The sequence below is a fragment of the Balearica regulorum genome, chromosome 4, assembly GCF_011004875.1.
Source record: "Balearica regulorum gibbericeps isolate bBalReg1 chromosome 4, bBalReg1.pri, whole genome shotgun sequence".
NCBI lineage: Eukaryota > Metazoa > Chordata > Aves > Gruiformes > Gruidae > Balearica > Balearica regulorum.
Genome location: NC_046187.1, coordinates 71677736 through 71705283, shown reverse-complemented (window position 1 = coordinate 71705283; position 27548 = coordinate 71677736). Strand labels below are relative to the sequence as shown.

Here is a 27548-nt window from a genome sequence, read left to right as displayed (position 1 = left end):
GAATTTGTGCACGTCCAACTTCAAAAGAATTGTCTGCGTCAAGTTTGGTATCTGCTTAAGTACTTGACTCACTCTAACCTGTGAGATGAACTGACTTGTATAGTTCACACATCAGGCTTACAGCAGATTTTTTGTAGTAAAAACTGGACTCCTGTGCTTTGGTTCTAAGTGTTATTACTCTTGCTCTTTGCGGTGGTATCATCCCTTAGAGTTGTTTATGTATTAAAATAGAATTGGTGTCTAGCACTGGATTTGTAAAAGGGCCTATGCCCCGAACTTCCATATGAATTGTTTAATAACTGAAGTTAGATCTTCAAAACATCTGCTTTTCTCTTGACTCTAAAGCCTACAAGCCTAAAAATGGCCCTCTGAAGAGCCTCAGGAACTTACTTGTATGCTTCTATACATGTCCATAGCTACTTTAGTCTTGACATTGCTGAGTAATGTGGTTTGTGACTAAATTCCACTGAGATTTTCTAAGTTTTTCTTAGTTAGCATATAACTACTAGACTTGTCTAGATTGATGGAAAACAAATGAGATTTGATAGAGGACTATGGCTGGTGGGTTTTTTTTATCCAGTTGCTCTGATTAGAAAACATGCAACATGACATTGTATACATTCTCTGCTTGAGATTATTTGAATTTATGAGCTGATTCTTCTAAGAATGTTATAATCCTCAGAGAATGAGGAATCCTAGAGTAAGATTTTCCTATTCTGTTATTTGAGTTTTGCATAGGGAAATTAAATATTTGTGTTCATGGGAAATATTGTAAGAAGACTGTCCCTGTAGGTTTGATGGGAGGAAATTTGCCTGAACCTGGAGTTCTAGATTCTGCCACTGCCTTGGAGAACATGTAGCTCTACCTAGTCAGAGCATTTTCTTCAAGACTGTGAGGGCTTCCCTTTCAGAGTTTTAAAGTGCCTGAAATATTTGTCTAAGATAAGTGATTTCAAATAAATACAACAATCATTTTTTCAATAAAACCAGATATTTTTGTAAGCAGAATAACTTTTATTTAACAAGTATATTTCTTCTTCTGGGCATGTTGCTGGGAACTACACTAATATTTTTGTTATTCATGCCTTCTGTCTAGACAGCTGTATAATTTAATCTGAGGAGTTACAGAGGGGTCACAAGCCAGTGGCATGTAATAGGCACTGGAGGAAAAGAAAGGATTAGATTTCAAGGGATAAACATTGCTATTTTGTGATAGTATATATCAAGAATTACTTCATGAAAAGCAAGAAAATTGTTCTGAACTTTTCCCTCAACACCTGAGCATAGAGACAGCCTAATAAAACCAACAGCTCAGGTCAAAATTTGCAGTGGACCCTTCCTCTTTCTACACCATCTGGCAACTTATTGCCCAAGGTTTAAAATTAATAAAATTAATTAAAATGAATGCCTACAAAATGATCCTGCTGTCAGCCTTTGTTTTTCTTTATTAAGAAGGAAGGAAATAACACTGTGGACTATGTGTGCTGCTACAAGAAAGTGCTTTTTTTTCTTTGTTTGTTTTTGTGTATGTATTTGTGTGATGTTTGTGTTTTGTCCTTATGCCCTTTCATGCCAATGTTTAATTTTTTTTCTTCCATCTTCTGTCTTGCATAGTGGTAGCTACCTGTAAAAGTGTCCTTCTTGCAAGTATCAGTGAGAAAGAAGAATTCCTTCAATATGTGCATAGATGAATTATGGAAGATCTTTTCGTATATAGATGTGTAAACATTTTTATAACAGTGGTATTCTCATTTCTGTTTGTTACAGTGATGTATGGTTGCATTTTGGTATGGATGTTAAGGAGAAGTACAGTGTAGGAGAGCTTATAGAAGAGAACAGGACAGTCTTAAGTTTGATTTTATTTTTGCAGTCTCTTTAATATTCATTTTGTCATTCAGATAAGATTTAACTAGAGAAAAAAAGTACAAATAAGATAATAATTTGGTTGATTCAGATTAAAGAGAAACATGGAAATGTCTTATATGGCTTTGGGTTACAGTAACAAGGTTTTCTTCAGAGCATCCTCAGCTATTCTGAGCATGGGATTTTGTGACTATTCCCTATGATATGATAGGAGTACCTAAAATAAAACCAATTAACTGCACAGAAGTAAACTATGGTTGAAAAGGGGAGAACTTGGTGCATAAACTCTAAAAGTTTAACCCTGAATGCATTATGCTCATAATGTGGTAGGGTTATGGCAAGGTAACATACTATTTTCATTTTATTTTTCGTGTGGGGATAGGAATTTCTGTAGGAATTCTGGCTTTCTGATGGAAGTTCCCTTTACAAAAGCAGATGGAATCTGAGAGTCCTTTCTGTTAGTTCATGCTTGCCATGCTTCAATCTGTCGATTGTGTTTTAAACATAGGTTGATGTGTTTTCTTCTTTTCTAGGAGATGATAGAAGTCTTTCAAGCTCGTCTTCAGATACCAGCCACTCAGATGTTAGTGTTGGGAGCAGGTTAACAATTTGGCCTGAACAATCTTCAGCCAGCACTTCTCAAGAGAGTCACGGACTGGCAGCTGCAAAGGGCGTTCATCTCGGTGAAGAAAAGACCCTTCCAGAAGGGGCACGTGGCACCACGAAACTGGCTCCAAAGCCCCTCCGATCCAGACAGCTACAGGAAATAGGTCGTCAGAGTTCTTCTGACAGTGGAATAGCTACCGGTAGTCACTCTTCTTACTCTGGAAGCTTCTCTTCCTATGCTGGGAGCTTGGACATTTGCCATGGTGATGAGTTTGGTTCATTGCTAAGCCTGCCATTGAACTTTCCTTCGGATCAGAATTTATGTACTTGTCCTCACAGTGAGCCCCAGAGAGGTGCGGGATCAGAGTATCAGGTTCCCAGCTCTCTCAGACATATTTACGATATACCCAGGAGTTTGTTACAGGCAGCTTCTAAAGATGTGCAACCGAAGAGTGCAGATTCCACACTACCTAAGGACCAGGCCATGTCACCTCAAGGTGCTAGTGACCCAAAACTGCTACTACCACACTTGGAAGAACGGAGGGTACCTGAGCACAGTCAGGACAGAGGGAGACCTTCATCCTTACTTGCAGAAAGCAGCAAGGACTCAAGTGATGAGACATATGTGGATTTGGTTTCGAGGTGGTCAGACACAAAACCACAAGGACAGGTGTCAGACTCCAAAAGTAGTGTGTTGTCACCACCTAGTGGGGCCTCAGCTGACCCCTATGACACATGTAGCCCCCACCTTGGGATGACAAGAGCTCTTTTTTCAGCTTGTCCAATCTGTGGTGGACTAAAGGTAAATACCTAACACTGAGCAGATGCTAACAAGCCTTACTTAATAGAGCATGATTAATTTAAAATGACTTAAGTTGCAAGTCATAAATACTGTTGTTTCCTTATAATAATTTGAACAGGTAATAATTTTTGTGTTGTTTGTGCTCAAGTTGAGAGGCTTAGCACATAGTTTCCTCAAAATCTGTGCCTGATCAAGAAAACACTGAACAATATAGGCCATCAGTCATTACTTTTAGATTGGCCAATTTGGTTTTGGGTGTATGTGAGTGGCTTACAGAGACAGAAACTTTACAGGCACAGAGGGATGAATTTGTCATATAATAGTAATTTAGAATTAAGGACATTGATCTGTCTTACTGCTGGTATTTCAAAAGAAGAAAGAAGGGAGGCCAAATAGTATGTGCTGCTCTTTAGGTGACCACAGTACATATTTTGTAATTTTATTCATGTTTTCTTTTTCTTTATCTTTGTAGTTTGAGCGTGTCTTGCACAAGAAGCCAGATTAGTGAAGTTTCTCACTGGGGAAAGAAAAGATAGTCAAGTTAGCATGGCAATCCACAGCAGATCAACTAATCCAGTATTATATTTATAACTAGCCAAACTTTAGATGAGTTGTATGAAAACTCACTAGTGGTGTACTACCAGGACAGTGTATTTGCAGGAAAAAATAATTTTGATCACCGGTCACATAAAGACTTAAAACCTGAAGCATGGAGATTCATATGCCTTTCTAAACACATTTGCCAGTGTCTGTTACTATGACTGATATTTCCATAAGTTCTTTTTGAACACCGCGAAATTCTTGGCTTTTTATGACAATAAGCTTTATACATTAATTGTACATTGCACGGAGGAAATATTTCTGGTTTTACCTATTCTGGAGAAGACTGTTTTGGTGAATGTGTTTGCTAAACTAGAAGAAGTTAAAGCTGTTTGTGTTGGTGAGCTGTTGTGAAAGGCTGGGAATGTTAGAGGGAGTGCTCAAATTAAGGAGTGTGTGAAGTAGGGTTTCAGCAAGAGAGATTTGTGTTGGAAGAATTAAGTATTACCATTGAAGTGTATACCTTTTAATTGAGCATGTGGAATTACATAAATTACTGCTATGAAAAGGGCTTGAGTGTACAGTAAGTTATGAGAGACAAATTAAAATATTATAAACTTAAGGGATTATTTTATTCTCACTAGGTGTTTTGTGCATTTGCATCATTGACTGCCTTCATGTCTCTGAAATCTAGAAAATGCTGTCTGCCTGAGGTGCTTGTACAGCCTCTGTAACAGCACCTTGGGTGTTACTTAGTCATGTACTTGCAGCATTTGGGCGGTAGGGAGGCACTGGTGTGACAGGCTAAGGTTACGTCTACAGTAACCTTCAGGATGAGTGTTCTTCCCAGACCATCCTTGCCAGCTCTCTGCACCAAAGGCCCTCACGAGCTCTCTAGCCTAATTCTGAAAGCTTGACCAGGTGCAAGAGCCTGAGATTCAGCCTCCCACTTCTGTTTTTTCTTCAGTGCAGGCAACGGGGTACACAGGCAGTGTGTCTGCTGCCTGGAGTTAGAGAGGAGTTGGGGAAAATGAACAGGACTGATTCCTAGAAGGGCTCTGCTCTGGGGTCAGAAAGCTCCAAGATGTCTTTGTTATAGGCAGTGAGGAAATAATTAGTTAAGGTACAGTTAGCTCACATGCTCTAAATGTTTCTGGGTGATCTGAATTTTCAGTTTAGACATGAATTTATCAAAGTTTACCCTGCATATCTGTGGCAGACAGGAAGCTGAAAGTGAGTATTCCATTGTATATCTTCAAAGCCATTAAAGGCTAAATTATGTCACTCCTTTAACTGCCTGTTGACCCAACAACATACACTCCTACGTCTTTTATTGCAAAGCGTTTTCAGTTTTCATGGTGTTTCTAGTTGTCCTAATAATATCAGTTGGCAAGAATTTCAGGCATTGTCAATATTTAAACAGATTTAGTGAGAAAAACACTTGTGCAATATTCTTACCAACTCTTGTTTTAGCATGAGTTATGCACATCATCTTCTTACATTTTTTTTTTTTCTACCTATTTGTAAGCATTTGGGAAAGAAGACTCATTAAATGGAATGACTCATGGGTTTGTTTTTACTTTTGAAAGAAAAAATAACCTTTCGATACATTGTTTTGAATTGTCAAGATGAGGTATTTTTGCAGTATTTAATGGACACCGTCTTTGGCTTTTCTCTTGATGAATGCAGTGAAAGAACAAATCCATACACTGTAACTAAAAAATAATTCTTATTCCTTGTACTCTGAAGAGAATATGTTTAAGATGCAGTTAGGGCCAGGAGGAATTGATTTATGGGTTAATGAAGACACCAGGTTTTCATGTTTATTCAAATTCACATTCAAAAGGATTTAGTGTTCCAGTGTTTGGAGTTCCTTTGCAATTTCAAGTTAAGCTGTTAATTAAATTGTGTTAATGGTTTTTAAATGCCTACTATTTAAAGTGAGTGAGTGTCCTGAATAGAGGAACTGTCTGCAGCAGTAATAAAGGACATACGCATTGGTTTGTTTTCTGCCCTGTATGTAAACTTTGGCAAATCAAGGTTAGATTTGGGCACGTTGTGTGTGTGTGTTGGAGTTCAGCATGTGAAGAGTTGGGGACAGGTTGCAGGATGAAGACATGCAAATGTGGAAGGCATGGTGGTGTTCATAATTGGGATTGACTTGGTTAAGAACCACCTGCTCCACTAATGACAAGGATGATGATGAACATAGGGAGAACATACCCTGGGAAATTGCCAAGGTTCAAAAAGAAAATAGGGCAAGGAAGCCTTTCTGTTTCACTCTGGATGAAGAATAGAACCAGCATGAAGAAAGTCACTAAATATTGCTTCTATTCTTTCTTTATTTTATTTCGTATTAGACATTGGGGATTAATAAGCAAGCATGCAGGGTGTTTTGCTTTGTTGTATGTTATTGTAGCATGCTCAAGATGTCCTTCTTTACAAACTTCACAAGGTGTGCCTTTGCTATGTAATTTTTGCCTAGATGATTTCAGTGGTATAGATGATTGCAGAGATGAATTCTTTGTGTATTGTAAGTATATTTTAAGCTCAGAATGTTGGATTGTTATGGGATTTCTGAGTAGGCTGTAGAGATTTATTATTAGACTTTACTTACTACATTTTCAACTACTTAGCTAATACTAATTTGATGAATAGAATTTCACTGTACACTTGTTGCTCTGTAACTTCATTTGATACTATAGTTTGAGAAATGATGTCAACCTTTTTTATAGGGTGTCTTTTTTTTTTTTACACCACCATTGTTTGTAAATTTTCTTAGAAGTCTGAAAAATAAACTTATTTTCCAACTGTTTTTGTCCTTTTCCATCTGACAAGTACTGGTTTTAGTTTTGCTTTGCTTTTTGTCCCCTGACCTTTATCTTCTTGCAAGTTGAATTAATGTGGAATGATTATGGCTGTCTCTTCACACTGCTTAGTGTTATGCTCAAATCACTGTTGACAGCTTGAAAGGTGCCTATTAGTAGGAATGACTTTTATGTATTTCTAACTCACCCTAAACTCATATTTACGTCAGTATGAGTTCTTATGTATGTAGAAATATAGGCTTGATTACTGCTTTGGTAGTTAACTTGCCATGATAGAGGAGAAAAGAAAGTGTCAGTTTGTGTGTGGTTGTATCATCAATCCTGTATTAGTATTCAACTTCCTACTTTAGTTGATCATTTAAAAATACCAAAACCTCCTTGGAGATAATGGTCCCAAATTAGTAGCTGGTCTACCCAAATCCTCTGTAGGGTATTTATATAGTTCCTGCTACCACAGTAACTGTATGCCTCAAACTTCGAATCTCCCAGCATATCTGTAGTAAGTGGAAATACGGGAATGCTGTGGTCATGATGCACAAAAGAGTTTAGGAGTTTTGTCAGGTAGCAGGATTCACAGCTCTGAGTGGCTAAGAACCCTTCCCTACACAATATAGGGAGATCTGGTACCTGCCTTGGGGGAGATGTGGATCTCTGTTTAAATGGGGAGCTGCTTTGATTAGCTGGTAGGACATTTACCTCTTTTAGTCTGTTCCTAGAAACTGCTTTATTTTGCACTACAACCTTAAGAGAAGGCACGTGCATGTCTGGACTGTGATCCTTGAGTCGGGGCTTTACTCAGTGTATTTAATCTTGCAGCACCGTGTCCCTGCAGGGCTTGTTAATCACATGCAACCTTTTGTGAGTGCAGAGTCTCCGAGTAGATCTAGAGCTGTTATGAATATCTGTGTTTCCATTGTGCGTTGTAGACCAGGGAGGGACAAGCCTAGAGAGAAACAAGGCTGATGTATCCTCAGGCAGAGAAGGGACTTGAACTCTAAAGCACATCTTGCACTGAGGTCTGCTTTGTGGTCTTGCCTGGACTGATTTAACCAAGGTCATGAACAGCTTGTCACTGGGTTGCGAGTATAACCGTGGTCTTCCAAATACTGTATGAAGTCCTTAAAGCTGCATTTAGCTGGTATGTTTCCTTTCATTGTCAATGCTGCTTTGGAAAGTGGTAAAAGAGAAGGCTTATAAGGTGTAAACTGGTGCAATGAGACTTGAGAAATAGTGGCTGTAGACTACATTGTCACGTCCATGTAACTGAGAATGTTTTCAATTTTTTTGGCTTTTAATCAGGTACTTTTCTAATGTAGCATAAAAATACATACTAAAGAAATCACAATATATTGTTATATGCAACTTTAATGTAACCTTTTTTTTCCTGTTGGAGTCATTACCTCTTTCCTCATGAGACTGAACACCTTGTGTGTTTACCTTGCTTTCTCTAGAAGTATAGGAACATGATTATTAGTAATTACACACCTTTTACATCTCTCTTCAAAGATGTTTTTACATTATTGATGTGTGACGCTGTAACATTTTATGCTTCCTCCCACCTTCAAAATAACTGAGAATTTAGCCTGTAGCTAAGAAGGATGCGTTTGTCATCATCTACAGCATTGTTTCTTCTCTAATCTCAGAGCTCAGGGCAGTTAGGCAGCACACACAGTCAAAACTATAACAAGAACAGTTTACACCTTTGGAAGCTGGTTGTCAGTATTATTGACCTGAGTGACAGTGTGTTTGTGGACCTCTCATATGCTTTGATGACCATCGATTCTGGGTACCATTGGCTTTTGGCATGAATTAGAAAATTTGCATTTGTGCTCTCTTCTAAGATTTAATTCCAATTATTTTTCTTTAAGTTCTGACTGTGATACATTAACCTGCAGTGAGGTGCATCTTCCATAACATACGTCACCACTAAATGAGGTGACTGCGCTGGACAATGATCTGGCAATCTGGCGTTTTAGTTACATTGCAGTTGTTGTAAAAGGCTCTGAATTTTTTTACGATAAAGTAGTGTTATTTTTTTGGCTTTTCACAAATTCAAAGGCATCTTTAAATACACCAATTTCCCTATAACATCTTTCTGAAACAGAAGGAATCCATGATAATTGCTGTCCTTGACAATGAAATGCAGTCATTTCTGCAGCTGGTTGTGCTGACAAAAGCACACCGCACTGTGCAAATCAAAGATTGAAGCAAAAGTATTTTCTCCAGTTCAGACTGGTAGAGGAAAGGGGCATAAAAGAGGTGGATGTAGTGTCAGGCTTAGAGCTTGATTTGTTTTGTGTTCCTTTTTGTAGTTTTGGCCAGGACCCCAAGTCTATCACAGAGTTAACTCCCATTCTCTTACTAAGGTGCTGTTGGGTTTGCTTATGCACTGTCTTAAGATGTTGCTTATCAACAGTTCAGAGGGGAAATGAGATTATTTTTTTCTTCTCAGTTTATAGCTGCTATTTTGTACAATATTATTATGCTGCTTGGCAATGGGCTTTGCTTCCAAATAATCAAGAAGAGACTCAGTTTCCTTCTTCTTTGCTGTTGCTGGTAAGGGTTCATAGAAGTGACCTGGCTCTTCCCAGGCTTTGCGTGGAGAAAGTCACTTAGTGGGTATGACTTTGGGTTTGAGACATCACAGTAAGATACAAGACATGCCAACACTAACAGAACTGTGCAGATCTGACTTGCTTTCGGCACTGTAGGAGGTTGCCTTACCTCTTGTCTAAAAAATAGTACTGAAGATACTCTTCATGATGAAAAAATCCCCACAGTATTTGTGCTAAGAATGAAGGTTCTAATCTGAATTCAGAATAATAAGAATTAAACTCTCAGCATTTCTTGGGCTCAGGCACTGAGTGGAACAGATAGCCTGTGGTCTGTAACAGGAAAAGAAGTGCCTGCCACAGAAGCACTGGTAAGTGAAATGATATTAATAATGTCAAGAGAAGGGAGAACTTTCCTACATAAGGGAATGTAGACAACATAGCTCAGAGGAATTAATTCTTCTGTACTAAATAGAAATGTTGCTGCATTGCTTTTCTGTCAGAGAGCCAGTGAAGATATTGATAAACCATGGTATTGACCTTTTATACCCATCAGAATGAACAAATGGGAAAATCTACTTCCTCCCCTAAATACAATCAAGCTGGATAACAGCTTTTATTATTACTACAACTGATGGCTACTTCTTCCTCTGTTGGAACCAATAGCTTTTCTGAAGAGAGAGAAAGAAATGTATTGAAAGAGGAGGAGCCTGACAATAAAAACTGGAAAAAAATTACTCCCTTTGGAATGTAGGGTTTTTGGGGTTTTTAGTTTGGATCTAGTTGTAAAGAGACTCATCAGATTCCTTGGAATGTGGCCAATGGAAAATGGAAGGGTTTTTTGTTTTTTTTTTTCCCATCTATCTACTTTTTTTTTATTCTGGAAAAATTCTACACAATCCTATAAAGTGTTAGCAGACACTTTCTATCTTCATTTTGTAAAAGGGAGAAAGTAGAATTCACCTGCAGAGGAAGAAACCACAAAAAGAGGTTAGGAAAGCATGGATTACATTGAGCTGAACTCAGAAGGAAACAAATAACTCCAGTGGCAGCCCTGGATTAAAATTCCTAGCTTTGATTCCCTTGTGGTTTATTCCCTTCTGCAAGATCATAAACAAAGTTACTTTAAAAAACCCTCAATTCCTTGACTTGCATTTCTGCAAAATGTTTGTAATGCCTACCAACATTATATTTTTAAGATCATGGATTAAAGAAGGCTATGCAGAAAATGTTCTGCTTTGATTAACAGTCACTGATATCAAAGTAACTGCGTGGTTCAGAAAGAATTGGCGAGTGTCAGTAGGATAGCAATCATTTGGATGGGATGTCTGGAGGGTTGACAGCAGCTCACTGTGAGTAGATGAGAGGATTGAAAATAGATGCTCAGTAGGGGTGTGACCTTTCCTACCAACTCTTTTTGACAGAGCCACTTAAAACTGGATGTATGCAAATCAGAAGGATGAAAAGTGTTCCAACAAAATTACACAAACTGTGCTTAAATTTGTACACAACCCATGACAAGACATATGAGTGGAATTAGTTTTGGTAATTCAAGATGCCCAACACACTTATAACTTCAAGGTATCTATGGAAATACTTTCAGTCTGGCTGATAATATCCCATATGGACTTGTAATCAGATTAGATCCTTAAGGTATCAGTCATGTAGAGGTTGTGATGTAGGGTAATTCTTATTGTTTTCTATACCAAGTTTTAATACTTCCTTCATAAAGAACAATTTTTTTGTCCTAATGTCGGCTTAGTAAAGTTTAATAATATGGTAACAACATCTTCTTACGGGTAATGCAATTTTGGCATTTGTTAGCAAGAAAATGGCCAGTGTGGCAACAAATCCACTGAATAGAAAGTTGTTCGTTACCTGTTCAACAAGAAAATTTAAGGAAGCCAATTTAAGGAATGAGTCACTGAAAAATAGAACAGAATGAATACTTCCCATAGGCAGGAGGGTTAGAAAAAGTGGGTAAGCCATTCAGGCATAGAAGTGCCTGTCAAACAGTTTTCAGGACGGACTGTTTTAAAGTTGCTTGTGATTTTATGTATTGCTCTCTTATGCATAGTTATGAATGCTTCTGCTGACATGCTAGGGAAGAGGTCTAGAGAAGAAAAGAAAGGCAATTCTGCAAAAGTCCACATAGCAGAGACTAGAAGAGTGGGGGATTGCTATGGACCTCAGGAAATACAGAAGAAATCCATACTGAACTTTGGTGTTCTTGCCCTGCCTGGCTTAGTGTTGAACACATTTTACAAATGCACATGCTGTGCTATAAAGCCACTTGTCTAATACAGACACCTGGCAGGAATTTGTGGTGGCAAAATGCAGGTGACAGTGTATTGGACACTGTCTCACTTTAAACAGGAGGAGAATTTGAGGGTGTGCAAGAGAGGTAAGAAGCTTGAGATTTGGACTGATCTAGGAATTTTGTGTCATGGTTTTATTATTGTGGCTCTGACCAGCTTACTTCAGTCCTCCAAGCTGTATAATATCTGTATCTGGCTAATGTTTACTTCCCAAGGCTATTGTCAGGATTGATGGGATGGTGTTTCTACAGTACTTTGGATGTGGACAATTCTACTGAAGTGCTAAAGATTATATTAAATGTGATGTTTTCCAGGCTGCAGTGAGAGAGACAGAAAATTGTTTGCCTTTCGAGTGAACAGTGAACAGAAAATGAACTCGTTAATAAGAGTTACTAAAGAAGAAAATCAACCCGCCAGGATGGAGCAGCTGCTCTACGATTCTTTTCTTTTTTAAATGCTGGGAAGTCTATCACTAATTTGTATAACTTCAACAAATATTTTGAAACCATTTTCTATTTAATGAAAGATCACAGAGCAGTGGCACTGAATAAGTTATTTCAACAGAATTTTTTTGTGTGTGTGAAATTGATCTTGAAGAATGGTGTCTTTCCAGAACTGCAGAGTTACTGGAAAAAAGTTATTAATACAGGAACTCTTACACTCAGTGGATTCAGAAAGTCTACAACTGACAACCTGGCAGCTGCAAATCAGTTCTTTCGAAGCATGGGATTAGCTGGGGAGTTGAGCAATTTTTTAGAATTTAGAAAGGACCAAGATATCAAGAACATGTTTGAGGATATGACCAAAATTCAAGCCAATTTCTAACAACAGAGGAAGGGAAGAAAAACATAATTGTATTATGTTTTCTTCATGTATTCTTTCCTTAAATGCTTATGGAGAGGCCTATTGCATCAAATTTAATTTTGCAAATTATTTTTATGCAATGATTTTTTTTTTATTTTTTTTTTTTTTGAGGTCCAAAGACATTTTGCCTGAATAGGGACTAGGTAAAACTATGAGCTTTCCTCCAGCAAGAGGTGTGAAAGCAGATGACCACAAGGAACTTCTGAAGCAGTTCAAGCTGTCTGAGGATCTAAAGTTAAGCTAGCTGACTTCAGCTAGTCAGTTGTTCCACCTTAAGTAAGTAGACACTCACTGTTGAGTTTTTTTGGTGTTGGTGAAACTCATCTCAAAGAGTAGGAACTCTGGGTCAGAACCACAGCATCACAATGAAACCTTAAATTTACTGTGCCTGAGCAACTCAGCAAATCTTTTTTTATGGTGTAAAAAGTGGTCTTTATCCCACTTTTTACTAGTTGCATACAGCTTTTTCTGTTCCATTCCTAAATGACATTGTGGAGGGAAGGACCTTCCTGCATTCTGGCCATCCTTGCTAGTGTAGTAACATATTGACTCTTGAAGGGTCCCTTGAAAAACTCTAACTTGCTTCAGGGAGTGAGTCAACCCATGGGTGCAGGACAGAAGTTGTGGGGGAAAATGTTATGTGGAGCTAGTGTTGTTTTTCCATCCCCTCTGCTTCAGCTCCAGTGAAGTCTGATGCTTCGATATGTTTGTAACAACACATAATTTTTGTGTGTGTGTGTAAAAGTTAGACTGAGCTTCCTCGGGTGGGATGGGGATGATAAGATCAAAACAAGTGACTGTTCATGTGATCCATGTGATAAATGATAGCCAGGAAGGGGTGAGTGAATACCAGAGTCTTACATACAGATTCTAGCCGGCAGTTAAGTGCCTCTACTGCATACAAGCTCTGCTTGTATGTCTTCCTTGGCATTATCTTTTACGTATTTCCACATTTCCTTTCCTAAAGCAAGGTAGATGAAAGCAAGCTGTCCTTGAGACTTTCTCTGAAGCAGTTCAATGCCACCCAGGTCCAAAGTGTACGTAGAAAAGAGGCTTTAAAGTTGACTTTGTGCTCCTAAGTCTTGTCACATGAGGATATTGGGCTATTCACAGTATAAACTGCAGCAGCCAGCTGTCAGTCATCTGAAATGACTGTTTCAACAGCTGGGAATCAGTGGGACATGAACTCTGGCTGTGTTCCCTCTCCCCTAGCCACATCCTCTTCAGTAGTCTGGATTCTGTGGAATCCTCTGCTAATTCAATGCTGATTGGAAGCAATTTTGAATGTACAAGAAATTCGAGCCCGGAAAATATTAAGGGAATATAAACCTTTTCCAGATCTGGTTTATTACAAGCACAGAAGTGTTAAGTGGGCTATATCAGGGCTAGTAACTGTACACTTGAATCCTCTGTAGCACTAGGAAAACATTTCCAGATGAAGTTTGCCAATTCATCTCATTTCTTGATACACAAAGTCAAGTAGAACACACGTGCTATGGAGATAACTGCTATAGAAAGCTTTGGAAAACTACAGAAATAATTATACCCAGTAATTTATAGCAGTGTTTTCCAATATAGGAGAAGCCTGTGAGCAGCCCCCATGCATAGTTAAGTATCTGTATCCTTTGAAGTTGTGCAGCTTAATTACAGTTTTGTTACCTTTGACAAACCATAATTTCAGTGATGGGTTGGGGGATAAAGGAAAACACTTGTCTTATCTTGTTATTTTGAGCTTTCTCTCCCTTATTTGTCCTTCTTAGTTCCATCCATTTCTTTCTAATGATGATAATTGATTATCTTGTTAATAATTTTTTTTTCTTTTTTCTGGGAGAAGTTGACTAACTTTAGTTGTAAATGTGAGGTTGAAAAAGAAGGCAAATGAATGCGAAGATGCTATTGCAAGGCTTTCATTTTTATTCTTCCTAGGCTCATAATTAAGCCCATTCTAGTTCTAGTTCTCTCTTTGTGTGGAGCAGGATGCACAGGTTATAACAAGGATTCTTTTCTTCATGTCTTTATGTGGAATGGACTGGAAGGAAGGAATCAAATGACTAGTCTAATGTAAATTGGCATAGCTCCATTGGCTACAAAACAGGCCCAAGTGTATTTTTAGTGCGAGCACAGGCTAAGCTCTCGCTGTGGAACAGCACTCTTTGGGGGAAGTAGAAGAAGGAAAAGACTTAGAGCAGTCCCTAGGTGAATGTTTTAAAATGGTAATTACAGCTTAACATAAACTTTCTCCATCTCTACGAATTTGTAGAGGTAGGTTTAATTTGTCTCTAACATCTGAGATTTCACTTTGCCAGCTTTGAAATGTTTTCACACTTTGAACACTTCTCTATTTACTGTTTGTTACTGTAGCATTGTAGTTAAACTCTTTATCTGAAAAAAAAAAGATCCCTTTTCTTCATGACTAGATGACTTCGATTTAAAGTCTTGTTGCAAACAGAAAACTTGAGTAAAAGGGATACTTTATGCAATTTTGTATAATTGGTGGAATTAATTTCCTGTTAATAAGAAACTTTTTGACAAGAACAGTTGTGATAAGTTAGGATACTTCTCAGTACAGTGGCATAAGAGCAATTTTTCACTGAAAAGTGTACGATATCTCTTATGCATGTTGCTTGAAGATCATCCCCTTTCCTCATCAGAGAAGGAATGTCTCAGTGTCAAGAAATGAATGGATTATTAGATCTTTTGCCTTACATGTCTCTTCTGGTGTAAATTTTTCATAAATCAATCCTTTGCTAATCAAGAGAGCAAGGATACCTGAATCCCTTTGTGAGTACATTGTGCATATGTTAATGACTCTCCTTTTCATTTATTTTCAGTCTCTCCAAGCTTCCTGCTAAAGAGTACTTTTGTATTGACTTTGTAAATCTTGAAATGGGCTAACGCTCCTACTGCAGCAGGACTCTGTTGTTTCTACTGGTATGTGCTGTTCTAAGAAAATGTAGACCACCACTTCCCATTTGTCAAGCCCTCCTAATTTCATGGTTATTTTTGCAGCACTGAGATGCTCAGTGGTGGCGCAGTCAGCCTTGTGTACTTTAAAATACAAAAGAAAGGGATAACATGAGGTGTTGCAGCCAGTCTATGTACACCTTGCCTCTCCTGTTTCTTTTACATGCTGAACAAGAAAAATGAGATGAGAACACCACACTGCTTATTATCTGCACAGCAGAGTCAAGCCTGCTGTTATTCATACCTGCTTGGGCCCCATCTGAGCCTTAATTTCAGTGGTACAGTAGTTTTGCTGGAGTCTCTGCCTTGAGTTTTCACTTGGTACAGAATGAGTGGAAATTAAGAGATCTGTTGTACAAGGAAGCTCAGACTAGCAAATGTGGGGAAACTTGAGTGTTTTTTAAATGTCAAAAGTTCTTGTAGTAGTGTAATGCTACCCCCTGTTGGAAATTGGAATATAAACCATAATAGATGGCATTGAAGCCTCTTTGGCTTTGTGTACATTACTTTGTTTCCATTGCACTCAATAGGACTTTAGAAGTGCCAGTCTCTAAAAAAATAAAGAAAAACATTTTCCCCCAGCTATCCCCCCAGCTATCGGAACTGAATTCAGTTTAAAATAACCTTTTCATGTTAAAATCCAGCTGTAGGCACAGAAGCCTGTAATTTTACTGTCTTTCTGTAAGAATACAAATATATAACCTATTATGGTTAATGTTGATTTTCATTGTTCGTAAACATCTATCTATTCATAAAGGCCTTACCATTTCTAAAAAAGAAACACATCCTGTCTTTTTGCATGGCTAAAGCTCCTGTATACACTATTATTTGGCTGCGTGCTGAATAACAGCACTCATATCCACCTGCGAAAATGTGAACGGTTAAAGCAATGCCGTGGGTGCACTGCTGAACCTCCAAGGGTCAGGACAAATTTGTGTTTGAACTCTTTTGCTTAAGCGTTACAGCTGGAGTTTCTGTAGGTACCTTAGGAGAGGTGGTTTAACTAACAGGAGCCTAGCTGAACAAGGCTCTGAAAAAGGGAAAAGGGAATGTAATGTTGCTATGAAAACATCTCTAAAAAGTTGACATTATCTTGAATTAGAAAATCTGCTGTGTGTCTTACGCTTAAATTAAAAATTATTCCTTCTCATAAAATTCCAGACAGATCTTCTGCTGCTGTAAGTCATGACAGCTCAACTGAGGAAATAGGGGCAACAGTGCAGCTGATTCCAATTACCCGGAGGAATTGTCTGCCTTTATTTTAGCCCTCAGAATATATGATATGCCGAACTTCAGATTATATCGGGGATGGTATCTGCCTTGGATCTTAGACCTGGATATTTCTGAAAAGGAATCTCACAGTTGGAGAAAAAGAAGTTGTCATTTCTGACCTGACTAGATTTGATGGTTTATTTTAATGGCAATTGTGTAAGGAGTCCTTCATGTCCTGAATGGCAGAGCGATTGTTATGAGATACATCTAGTGAAAGATAGGCAGTGAAGGCTGATGTTAATAAGTTTTATTATTCATCTAGCATCAGTTCACAGGTTTATTTGTTCAGGGTTCTGTGCTCTGAAATCAGGAGATGCCATGCCCCAGCTGTCGTGTTTGATGACTGCACCCTATGACATTTGCATATGGTGTATTTATTTTTCATGAAGAATTGTTTTTAGTTCCTGCCTTCTAATTTCTGCACCAATTCTGGCCATGTTTATCAAATATTGAATTAAAAGTGGTCTCAGAGGCAATTTTCTATGTCTGGCTTAGATATTTCTTCTGGCTGACTGAATTCTTCCGCCCAGTCGTGGCTCCTGCTATGGAAGTCCTCCTGTGTTGTGAACTGGGAGTGAAAAATGTTCTGATCGTCCTCCAATGCCTTTGTGCTGTGAGGTCTAAGTAGGAAGCTTAGATGAGTTTATCCGTTCAGTAATACTCATAACCATTAGTGTCCACCTTTTCATCTGAGTTGCTTGTATAGATGTACCTAGAGGGTTTGCTACCTCAGTATCTCTCTCTGCAGCTTGTCACTGTATCTGTCTTGACAGAACCTCCATGAAATAATGAAGTGCTTCTATCTGTATAGAAACCAGTTCTTCCGATTTTTGCCTGTTGTTAGGGAGGACAGACTCTCAAATTCACAAAAGTATTTAGTAATTTTGTTTGATCTGGAACCATCATAAAGATTTTTTTGAAGAACCATAAGAAACTCAAACCTTATGAAATTAGTTCAGAAAATTGTAAGATAAACCCAAAATCTGTGTTTGAGTGAGGCGGCAGAGTGTCTTTATTTATGTTTCTTAAGTTGTTGTGGTTTTGGGCATTTCTCTGTAACCATAAGCTGTATAGCTGATATTGGTGTTAAGACAGTTTATGATGGTTTGGTGTTGCATGCCTTCAGACTTTGCCGTGTACTTGGGGGGAGTGTTACTGCAGCTGTATGTGCTCTTGACTGTATTTTTTGTCTAGCCAGGTTGAATTGTAGTTGTCTCTGGAAACAGACGCAAACCCCACTGATGTTTTTATACCAGTTATTTTATATGTATTGGATGGAATTGCATAGCTGTTTCCTTTAGAATTCTGTCTGAATACTTTTGTACATAATGAAATATGTGTGTGATGTTAAAAGGATGTTATTTAGGTTGAAAAGTTAAGCCCCCACTGTTAAGGAATTGACAGATTTACAGTCGCTCATGCTATCTTGATTTTACCTACACGTGTGTCCCTCTCGTGCAGTGAATGAGGCAGATGTCCCATGGAAAAAATGGTATGTGACCATGTAATTTCATGACAGTCCAGTTGTTCAGCACACTCCTAGTGTGACTCTTCGGTATGTAGTAATTCTAGGTCTGTTTTTGAAAAGCAAAAGACGAGCAAATCATGTTCCTCGTTGCTGTGTCAGCTTCCCCGTGCCCATATATTATCAGTAGCAGAGCTTGAAATGTGACCCTTCGGCGTTGCAACCGAGACTCCTACCATCTGAGTTTCAGGGCTGTTGCTGCTAGCTGGCAGCTGGAGATGGCTTTTATCTTGGGGTGGAGCCTGGGCAGCTGGATCCAGGTACTGGCTTTTGCGGTACCTGTGGCAGAGGACTCAGCCCAGCAATTCTTTCTCTCCCTTGAATGGACAGTTTCAGAGTATGCTACAGGGAAGGTGTGTTGTTGTCAGAGCTGATGGTCACGTTCTGATGCCAGTGGTAGTATTCTGGATCAGGTGGCAAACGGCTCGTGGCTGCAGAGAGCTGGGAAGCACACAGCAAGAAGCAGAATGCCCCTCTCAACAGAAGCATTTCAAAATCAGGACTGAAGAGTTCCTCTGTAAAAACATGAGAGAGGGAACATGAGTGCACAAATCTGGACTAGAACTAAACAATACTTTTCATTCTTTCTCATCTCTTGCTGTTTAAACAACACCTGTAACTTGTGAGTTGAGCTGAGATTATCTCGCAGGTTTTAGGAGGCGTATTTTAAAGTGTCACAGAGCACGGTTTGCCAGTGCCACTGAAATCGCCAGCTTCATGCTTCAGAAAATAGCTGATGTTTGGGCTTGGCTGAGCAAACTGAGATGTTTCTGAACTGACTTCAGCAATCTTTCTGTAAGCCGACAGTTGGCTTGCGACAGATGAAGCTGAGTAATCAGAAGTTTGTGGCTGAAATTGGAGCCCTGCACCTTAAGCATGCCGTGGACAGGAGTTTCTGTTTCATTTGGAGTTGTTACAAAGAATTGTAGAGTTTAAGAATTTTGCATCTTCTGTTCAGAACCTGATCAACTGCTGGGTCTTGTGAAACAGCCCATCAAAGCAGATGACCTTTAAAGGTTTGCTCCATGTGCCCGTATTTATTGACCTTTCCCGGGAATTTTTCTTTTCCTGTGGCAGCCTAAGCGTTCCAGCTTTGAACTTTCCTGGTGATTTGCTCCAAGAGTAACTCATAGACTTCAATCCTCAGGAGGAATGTACCTTAACTGTCAGTTTCATTAGGGACTGGTTTCTTTTTTCTGAAATATCTGAATTTTGCAGAACTTCAGACATGTTCCATTTTCTAAAAACAATTGTCACTTTTCTATTTTTGTGATGCTAATTTCAAAATCTTCATTCAGAATTTCTCGTTGTGTCCTTTGCTCCTTGGTGAAATTGCTGAGAGTTCACGATACTATTGTGATACACTATATAATGTAACTGTAATCTGCTGCCTCCCTCTACGTACAAACTACGTGAAGCAGTCAGAGGATTGTGATGAAGGGCCACCTGCTATATACAGCAGGCATGAGGGTGTTTGTTCATTGTTAGAAAAGTCTGCTTCAGAGTTGCTTTTCTGGGACCATACTCTGGATTTTGAGTGATGATTTTGCTGATTTTCTCTTGGAAAACTAGATGTTTTGCATGGTCTTGACACTGCACAATAGCTTTAAAATAGAGGGAGAGCAGAAAAAATCTAGATCATATTCTCTGTGACAATTATGCAGTTGACCAATGTTGCAATCCATCCTTCCTGTTTTGAGTGCATTTTTGGTATGTGCTGAATAAAAATCTCACAGTGCAAATAGTTCCTTCTATTACAATTGAGTATGAATTCCTCTTTCGTATCAAGAAGAATTGGGAGCCTCTCATTTATGTTGAGCCTTTTTTCTTCTGGTCTGAGGACCCAGATTGGGGCAAAATTCCATATATGTGCTTAGACTAAAGCAAATGACACCTATAAATCATAAAATTATAGAATGGTTTGTGTTGGAAGGGACCTTTAAAGGTCATCTAGTCCGAACTCCCTGCAACAAGCAGGGACATCTTCAACTAGGTCAGATTGCTCAGAGCCCAGTCCAACCTGGCCTTGAACACTTCCAGGGATGGGGCATCTACTTCCTCTCTGGGCAACCTGTTTCAATGTTTCACCACCCTCATTGTAAAAATGTCTTCCTGGTCTGAATCTACTCTCTTTTAGTTTAAACCCACTACCCCTTGTCCTATTGCAACGGGGCCTACATAAAAGTCCGTCCCCATCCTTCTTATAAGCCCCCTTCAGGTACTGGAAGTCTGCTCTTCTCCAGGCTGAACAACCCCAACTCTCTCAGCCTGTCTTTGTAGGAGAGGTGCTCCAGCCCTCTGATCAGCTTTGTGGCCCTCCTCTGGACTCGCTCCAACAGCTCCATGTCTTTTCTGTACCGAGAACTCTAACTCTTACTAGTTTCAGAATAATGGAGCTATAAAAAGCTGCCAAACTTAGATGAGCTGAAAGAAAAGCTTTATTTCTAAAGATACACAAAGGGAATGACATAAGCCATGACTGATGAGGTGTGTCTGAAATGTTGACAGTTATCAGGCAAATGGCATTTCATTCCTCTTGCCAGTGATGATGAAGCCCAGCTCAGCATTACAATCTACAGAAGCTGATTTACTTTTTCTTGGAAGTGTAGTTTCCTCCTTTTTAGGAGGAAAAATATGAAGCAAAAATGTTTTGGCTTTTTTTGAAAATACGTGTTTTATATGGAACAGCTACCTATCAGTTCCTACCCTTAGAGCCAGTAATGGGAGGGGTTAGTCTTAAGGCAGCATTTCCCTTCATTTTTTTCTGTTCCTCTGACTCCCAAGCTCCTGACTATTTTTTTTACACCACGTATATGAGCTTGTGATGATGCTTCTTGTCTGACAGACTTCTTCCAACAATAGGAAATTGTGCAGTACAGTAGTATTTCTTCCTTGCTTTGGAGCTTATACGGGAGGATCTGGACTTTGTTGCTGGTCTCGTGTCCAAAGACTAAAACTCCCATTAGCAGCAACGGAGCAGAATTTGGTATGTAGTCCATGGAAAATGATTACAGTATTTAGAGAAAGGTAGGCATACTGCTCTTTATATGGGACAGTATTTGTGTCTGGTAATTTTTTCAACTGAGAACTGATCTGGTAAATCATATATTTCATTAAATTTAAAGTGAATGAAAGTTTGAAAGAAGTCAAATGAAATAAAAAAAAAAAAAAAGAGGGGGAGAGAAAGACAAAGATATACCAAATATACATGGGGCATGGGGAATAACCTCATTTTGATTATAAAAAGGATTATGTACTGTGATGGTTATTTGCACACACACAGAAATAAATGCCTAAGTTTAGGTTCTGTTTAGCTGTTTAGGGCAACAGAGCTAATCTGTGAATAAGGATCCAGCATATCAAACTAGTGGGTTCTCCTAACATCTATCATTGAACCCTACCCAAGATATTTGGAAGCAGAACATCAAAAATGAATGCCATCTGACAGCAGCCAGATCACTACCAGAGTTAAAATAGCCCTGGACACGTAGTTCATGATGTGTGATATACAAGTGGTACATATCCATTTACTGTGGGTCTTGTAGTGGTGAGGTTGTTTGAACTACCAACCATGCATGACATACTTCAGCACTCAGCTCTTGGGTCACAGATAAAAGAATCTACATTAGAAAGATATTTAACTTATATTTATGAGTTATGTTATGAGATATGCAGGATTTAGATACCCGCTTTGCTAGTTATTGTCCAAATATTATAGCAGGCCTAACAGAAGCACATTACCTGAGTGAGGTCACTTACCCCTTTTCTTCTTTGGTGTAATCATATGGGAGATTGAGATAGGTATTATAATTTACATTTGAAAACCATGCATTTACATTTGTACATTATGCCATAATAATTTAAAAAGTTTCTCCTATAGACAAAAGCACATTTTGTCTGAGTTTTGTAGAATTAAAAAAGATAGCGATAGCTTTGAAGTTTCTGATACCATTCTTTATAATAAGTTGCCTTAGCAGTAGCCACCATAAGTTAGTGAAGTCTTTTACAAAGGATGGCAGCGGGAGGACTCAGAGTTGCAGAAATAATAGAATATGGCATATTGAAATGAAAATTAAGACAACAACCTTACAGTCTGGAAAAATCACTTGATAACAAAAGACTGGTTTTATTTTTGTTATTATCTCAGACTAATTTTTTTATCTAATCACATCTGATTCTTTTAGTTATTTGTTGTCTTTCATCTGTTCACTATCATTTCAATTATATTTTATCAGTGTCCCACATCTGATGTAATTTCACACATCCAACTTCTGTTAGCCTTTTTGCATCTTTCTTTGTTAAGTATAATCTAATCTTCTAATAATGACTTTGAAAGTATATTTATTTGATATGATCTGTCTAGCTTTTATCAATTTTCTCATCTTACCTAATTTGTACATTTTTATGAAAAACTTTTTAGAATTTTTTATAAGAGTGACTGAGAGTTCCAGGCATGAAATAAGACTCCATTGTTGAACAAACTGTACCTACGTTAACAAAATGATCTCTCTTTACTTTTCAGTTATTTCCATGTCATATATGATGCACAGAATAAAAGACAAATGATAGTTTGAATTCTCACTCACATTCAGGGTCAGAAAGCCCTGTTGATTGATTTTAACTTGTATTAAGCAGCACATCACCAAAAAAAAGTTTCTGCAACTGAAATGTTTTTAACAGTTTGGCATTGCCAACTTTTTATTCCTCATTCTTGCAGAAGTGCTATACCTGTGCAACACTGAGGGGAGGGAAAACCAGCAGAACTTCATTTGCAAGTAAATGAAGTAGTTATAACTTGAATTTACAGGGGGAGCAGAGGTGTTTAGCAAGTAGGAGTGTATGCTGTTTTTGCAAATAACTTTGCTATGTGGGGAGAAGAAAACCAATCATCATAAAAATAGTTTATTCTTTGTTTCTTTGCATTACTGTTGCTTGTAACATCTGTAATGATGAAAGAGAACTCCTCTGCGGGAGATTATGTATAAACAAAGAACCAAAATGCCATTCTTTCTTCAAAGAGCTTTCAACCTCCTTTCAGGTTTTCTGCTTTCTCTGCTTCAGCCTTCCAGTGCCTAAAGGGGCCTTACAGGAAACCTGGGGAGGGACTGGTTACAAAGGCATGGAGTGACAGGACAAGGGGGAATGGCCTTAAGCTGAAGGAGAGTAGATTTAGATTAGATGTTAGGAAGAAGTTCTTCCCTGTGAGGGTGGTGAGGCACTGGGACAGGTTGCCCAGAGAAGCTGTGGATGCCCCATCCCTGGAAGTGTTCAAGGCCAGGTTGGATGGGGCTTTGGGCAACCTGGTCTAGTGGAGGGTGTCCCTGCCCATGGCAGGGGGGTTGGGACTAGATGATCTTTGAGGTCCCTTCCAACCCAGGCCATTCTATGATTCTATACTTTATTTCTATCCATGTTTTTGCCATAATTTAGGATATTCTGACGTGTAACGCATTTATGGGAAGAGAGTTAAAAATATTTTTCTGACTTGCTATCTGGTTTCATGCATCAAGCCCATGACCTGAATGACAGCAAGGCTGTGCAGATTAATGAACCTAGAGGCAAAGGTGAGAAGATAAGCATTTTTCCCCCTCCCAAACCGGTTTTGATTGACTCTGTGAACTAAGTAACATACAGCCCCCCTCATATCCCTCAAGTTACCCCTCAACAAGCCTTGTTTTTAAAAGAAAAAAAGTTGCCAGAGACTTGTGAGATCCTTTCTCATTAGCAAGATTTGATATTTATGCATTTCAGCACTGCAGTCTGCCACTGTCTATTCCATTAAGTAAGCTAGCAGAAGCTACCTTCAGAGGCAGCATAATCTGCTTCATATCCACAGACATAACCAAAGTCAGGGAAATTATTTTTTTGTATTCTGTATTAGTAAACCCCTAATAAATTACTAGGGGCAGGAAAAAAGCATTTTTCAAGTCAGCTATAAATAATAGCTACCAAAAAAAAAAAAAAATCGTAATGGAAAAATATTATAATCTAAATATACAGAATATTACTTATAATGGATTCCAAAGTCCTTTGTCCTTTATCTGTGGGTATACTTCTGCATATTCCCCAAATGAAAGCAGCATCTTCTGTGATGGCACACAGTAACTATAGTAACAAATAACATCCACTATGGTTAAATTAATAACATATTCCTCTTCTGAAATGCTGTAGGATGTTATTTCTGTTTCAGAAATGAAATCTTGGCCATGTTTCTGATTTCCTCCCCTTCTACTTTTACTTTAAGCAGTTGCTTAAATTCAGTGTCTCATATATTAAAACATACAACTAGCATAAAAACTCAAGTAAATACTGAAGCTGTAGATTCCATGTTTGCAATAGGATCAGGCAGAAACATCCCATATATCGTGTGTTATTCCACTGTTGAAAGTTGTTCTGTGTTGCAGATTTCAAAACTGTATTTTAAAAAAATGTACACCTGTCTCCGCAGTTGGTCCAATTAAGCTCTTTTAATGTATATTTTATTGGCTGAAACAGAATAAGTGTGATGTTTCTCATCTTTTTCTGGTTTATTGCAAGGTCCATCAAAACAAACAGAAAGCCCTTTCCACCTACTTGAACTGAAGTTTGATCTAGTTGTTAACTCTGACAGTTTTTTGTGATGGTCACATGTAACGAGCTTTATGTCTTAATATGTTTGCCTTACGAAAATGTTGTGCAGGAATTAGTATGACTTGAACTTCCTCATGGATAATAAGCAAATAATCTATTTTGTTTTCTATTGAGAAATTTTGGGAAGTCAACACAGTGCCTGTATAGGGGGAAGATATATGTAATGTATATGTAAAGTCATAAGTGTGTCTGAAAAGCCACCACTTTGTATGAAAGCGTAGGAAAGGGAGAGTTATCACAGGTCATAAGTCTGTGTATTTAGGTGAAGAAAATTACTGCCAGGTGTCAATACAAAATGGAATTTTATTGCTTTGGAATTAAACAATGTTATTGCTGAGCTCCAATAAATATGTAGTGTTTTTCCACTTCAAAGTCCAAAAGACACATTTATTTATCACAATGAATGGATCACGATGATGAATTCTTCTTCTCACCAAGATCACAGAAATAAAAGAGATGTCTTTGGCAGAGTGGTGGTCAGTAGCACGGACCAGACTCACTTCACAGCCTGCCTTGATGCTGCTGTGCAGGAGCAGCCTTGGTACCATCTAGAGATGGAAGTGCCAAGGTGTCCTCCAGATCAGCTTTGAACGACATCATTGATAATATACCTAGAGAGAAACCTGGCCTGCAAGAACATTTTAGAACGTGCTTACTCTTAAATGTGAATGGGCACTGGTACTCTATGCCTGACTGCTTTGATGTATACCACCATGGTACGAACAACTTGAACATTAGATGGTAAAAAGCTTTTCTGGAAAGACCTTGATGTCACAGGTGGTATTTGTAGGCAGTCTGAAGTTGATTTAAGCTGTAGGATAAAGTACGTTGGTTTTATGGAGCTGAACCAGAAGCATACCAAGCTTCAGTCTGCTCGCAGCACCTACCATTTTAAGCAAATATAGGCATGGCCTTAATTTACATGTTAATCCTGTTACTCCAACGTGATATCATCTTCCTCTGAATATCAAATTTTCTTGCTTTTTGCTGTTTAATTCAGGACTGATTCAATAGTGTTAAGCTTCACTGTGATGCTCTAATTGTTGCAAAGCACCCAAAGCTGAGTTAGTTAGCCTTTACTAAGGTACACAAAGGTTTTGCAACTTAATGCACGTTTTGAACACCTTCAGGTCTGAGCACCTTTGCCTCTGTTCTGGATTTTAAAAACACTTTGTTAAGCTTTTGTGATGGTGAAGTGATGCATCAGCCATTCTTCCTGTATTTTGAAAAGTTTCTATTTCTTGTAAAGATTTTTTAATTCTAAAATTTTCTGTTTTCTTTAGGGAACAGCAATATTACAGTCTGGAGTCTTACCAGCTATACCAGGTAGGAGCCATTTAGTTATTTGCTTTGTTATAGAATAATGTTTAAGTCCCAAATTGTGATGAGAGAAGCAGAAGAATTACGGCAGCGGAACTAAAGACTGTATTGAGAGGTATCCTGTTTGCGGTTGGCTTTGCTGTCTGCATGACAGACAATTATGCAATACATTGTAATCTGTAGTATCTTTGGTTTCAAAGATTAATATATTTGTTTTTCCCTTCCTTTTGTAATCTGAAGAGGTTCAAAGTATTCAGTTTCTATATAAAGTTGTTTAGTGCTTTTTCTACTTACGTTGTCAAAGAAAGTAAAGAAAATGTTCTTTTTCGGCTATATTAACACCAAGGGGAAACTTGATTTATATGTTCAGTGTATATACCCAGTTTTCTAAATAGCACAAAAGCACAGGAATGGATCCTTACCAGCGGCAACGTGGAGGTGCTTCTCTCATGTCAGTGGCATCATTGATTGACCAACAAAATCAGTAAAGGGAGGAAGCTGAGTGTTTGGCCTGGAAAGATTATTTATGCAAAGGTAACACACTGACTATCTTTGCATTGTAAATCTGCCTATCAGTAGAATGTGTTGGTCATCTGGATTTCTCTGATGTAGCCAGACTGGTCTGGCACCTTTTGTATCATCATTTTACTTCAAAGATAACGTTTTGTAAGGGTTTGTATACTGTCTTCATCTTATTCCTTTGGGAGATCTGTGCAAAGAAGTTGTTTGGTATCTCAAACATCTTTATATTCCTTAAACTGTTTACATGATAATTCAGCAGATCCATTAAATTTCTCAGGTTACCTGCTTCCAATAGACAGAACAGCTCTTTGTGCTTGGGTTTCTTTATTACTTTTAAAAACCTTGGTAAATACGTAAATAAATATAGGTGATTGATACTTGTGCAAACAAATCCAGTGATACTTGTGTGAACAAATGCAGTAAGATACCTAGGGTCTGGAGGTGTCTCTTGAGAAGGTCATAAGTAACTATATTCCTTTGTCTGTCTTAGCAGGAGAAAATCCAGAAGCATTTAGCTGATCTTGTTCCTAGTTGTTCCACTCGAGTCAGTGGAATTACTCTTGATTTATAGAGGTGTGAGTAGAAGCACAAATTAGATCATTAACTCTAATTTTATCTATCCTTCTGATACTCAGGTTTCTAGTCCTCTAATCAACCCAAGGAAACCAGAGCACTTAAAATGTGTGTAAATACTGGAGAACTTGGGTCTACAGCTGTGTGTGGTGGGCACAATATTATTTCTGCATTAATTTCAGTGGCAAATTAATTGTGAATGCAAACAATATCTGACAAAACCTTAATCTCAGACTATTCATGCAGATGGAGGAGTTAGGTCTTTTTATAAAATCTATCAGCAAAGATAGGTATCAATCTATCAGCAAATTGGAAGTGTAGAAATACAGGACAGAGTTTTAGATCAACAGAACGGGAAGATACAAGGCT

General features: G+C 38.3%; 1 protein-coding gene across 2 annotated transcripts in view; it reads left to right on the top strand.

Moving 5' to 3' along the window:
• Nucleotides 1-27548, top strand: part of DOK7 (docking protein 7) — a 68669-nt gene that overhangs the window by 26358 nt on the left and 14763 nt on the right. For both annotated transcript variants that reach the window (XM_075752594.1, XM_075752593.1), the window contains exons 7-8: nucleotides 2397-3271; nucleotides 26048-26090. In XM_075752594.1, coding sequence (XP_075608709.1) covers nucleotides 2397-3271; nucleotides 26048-26090 — 918 coding nt within the window. The remainder of the gene's footprint in view (nucleotides 1-2396; nucleotides 3272-26047; nucleotides 26091-27548) is intronic.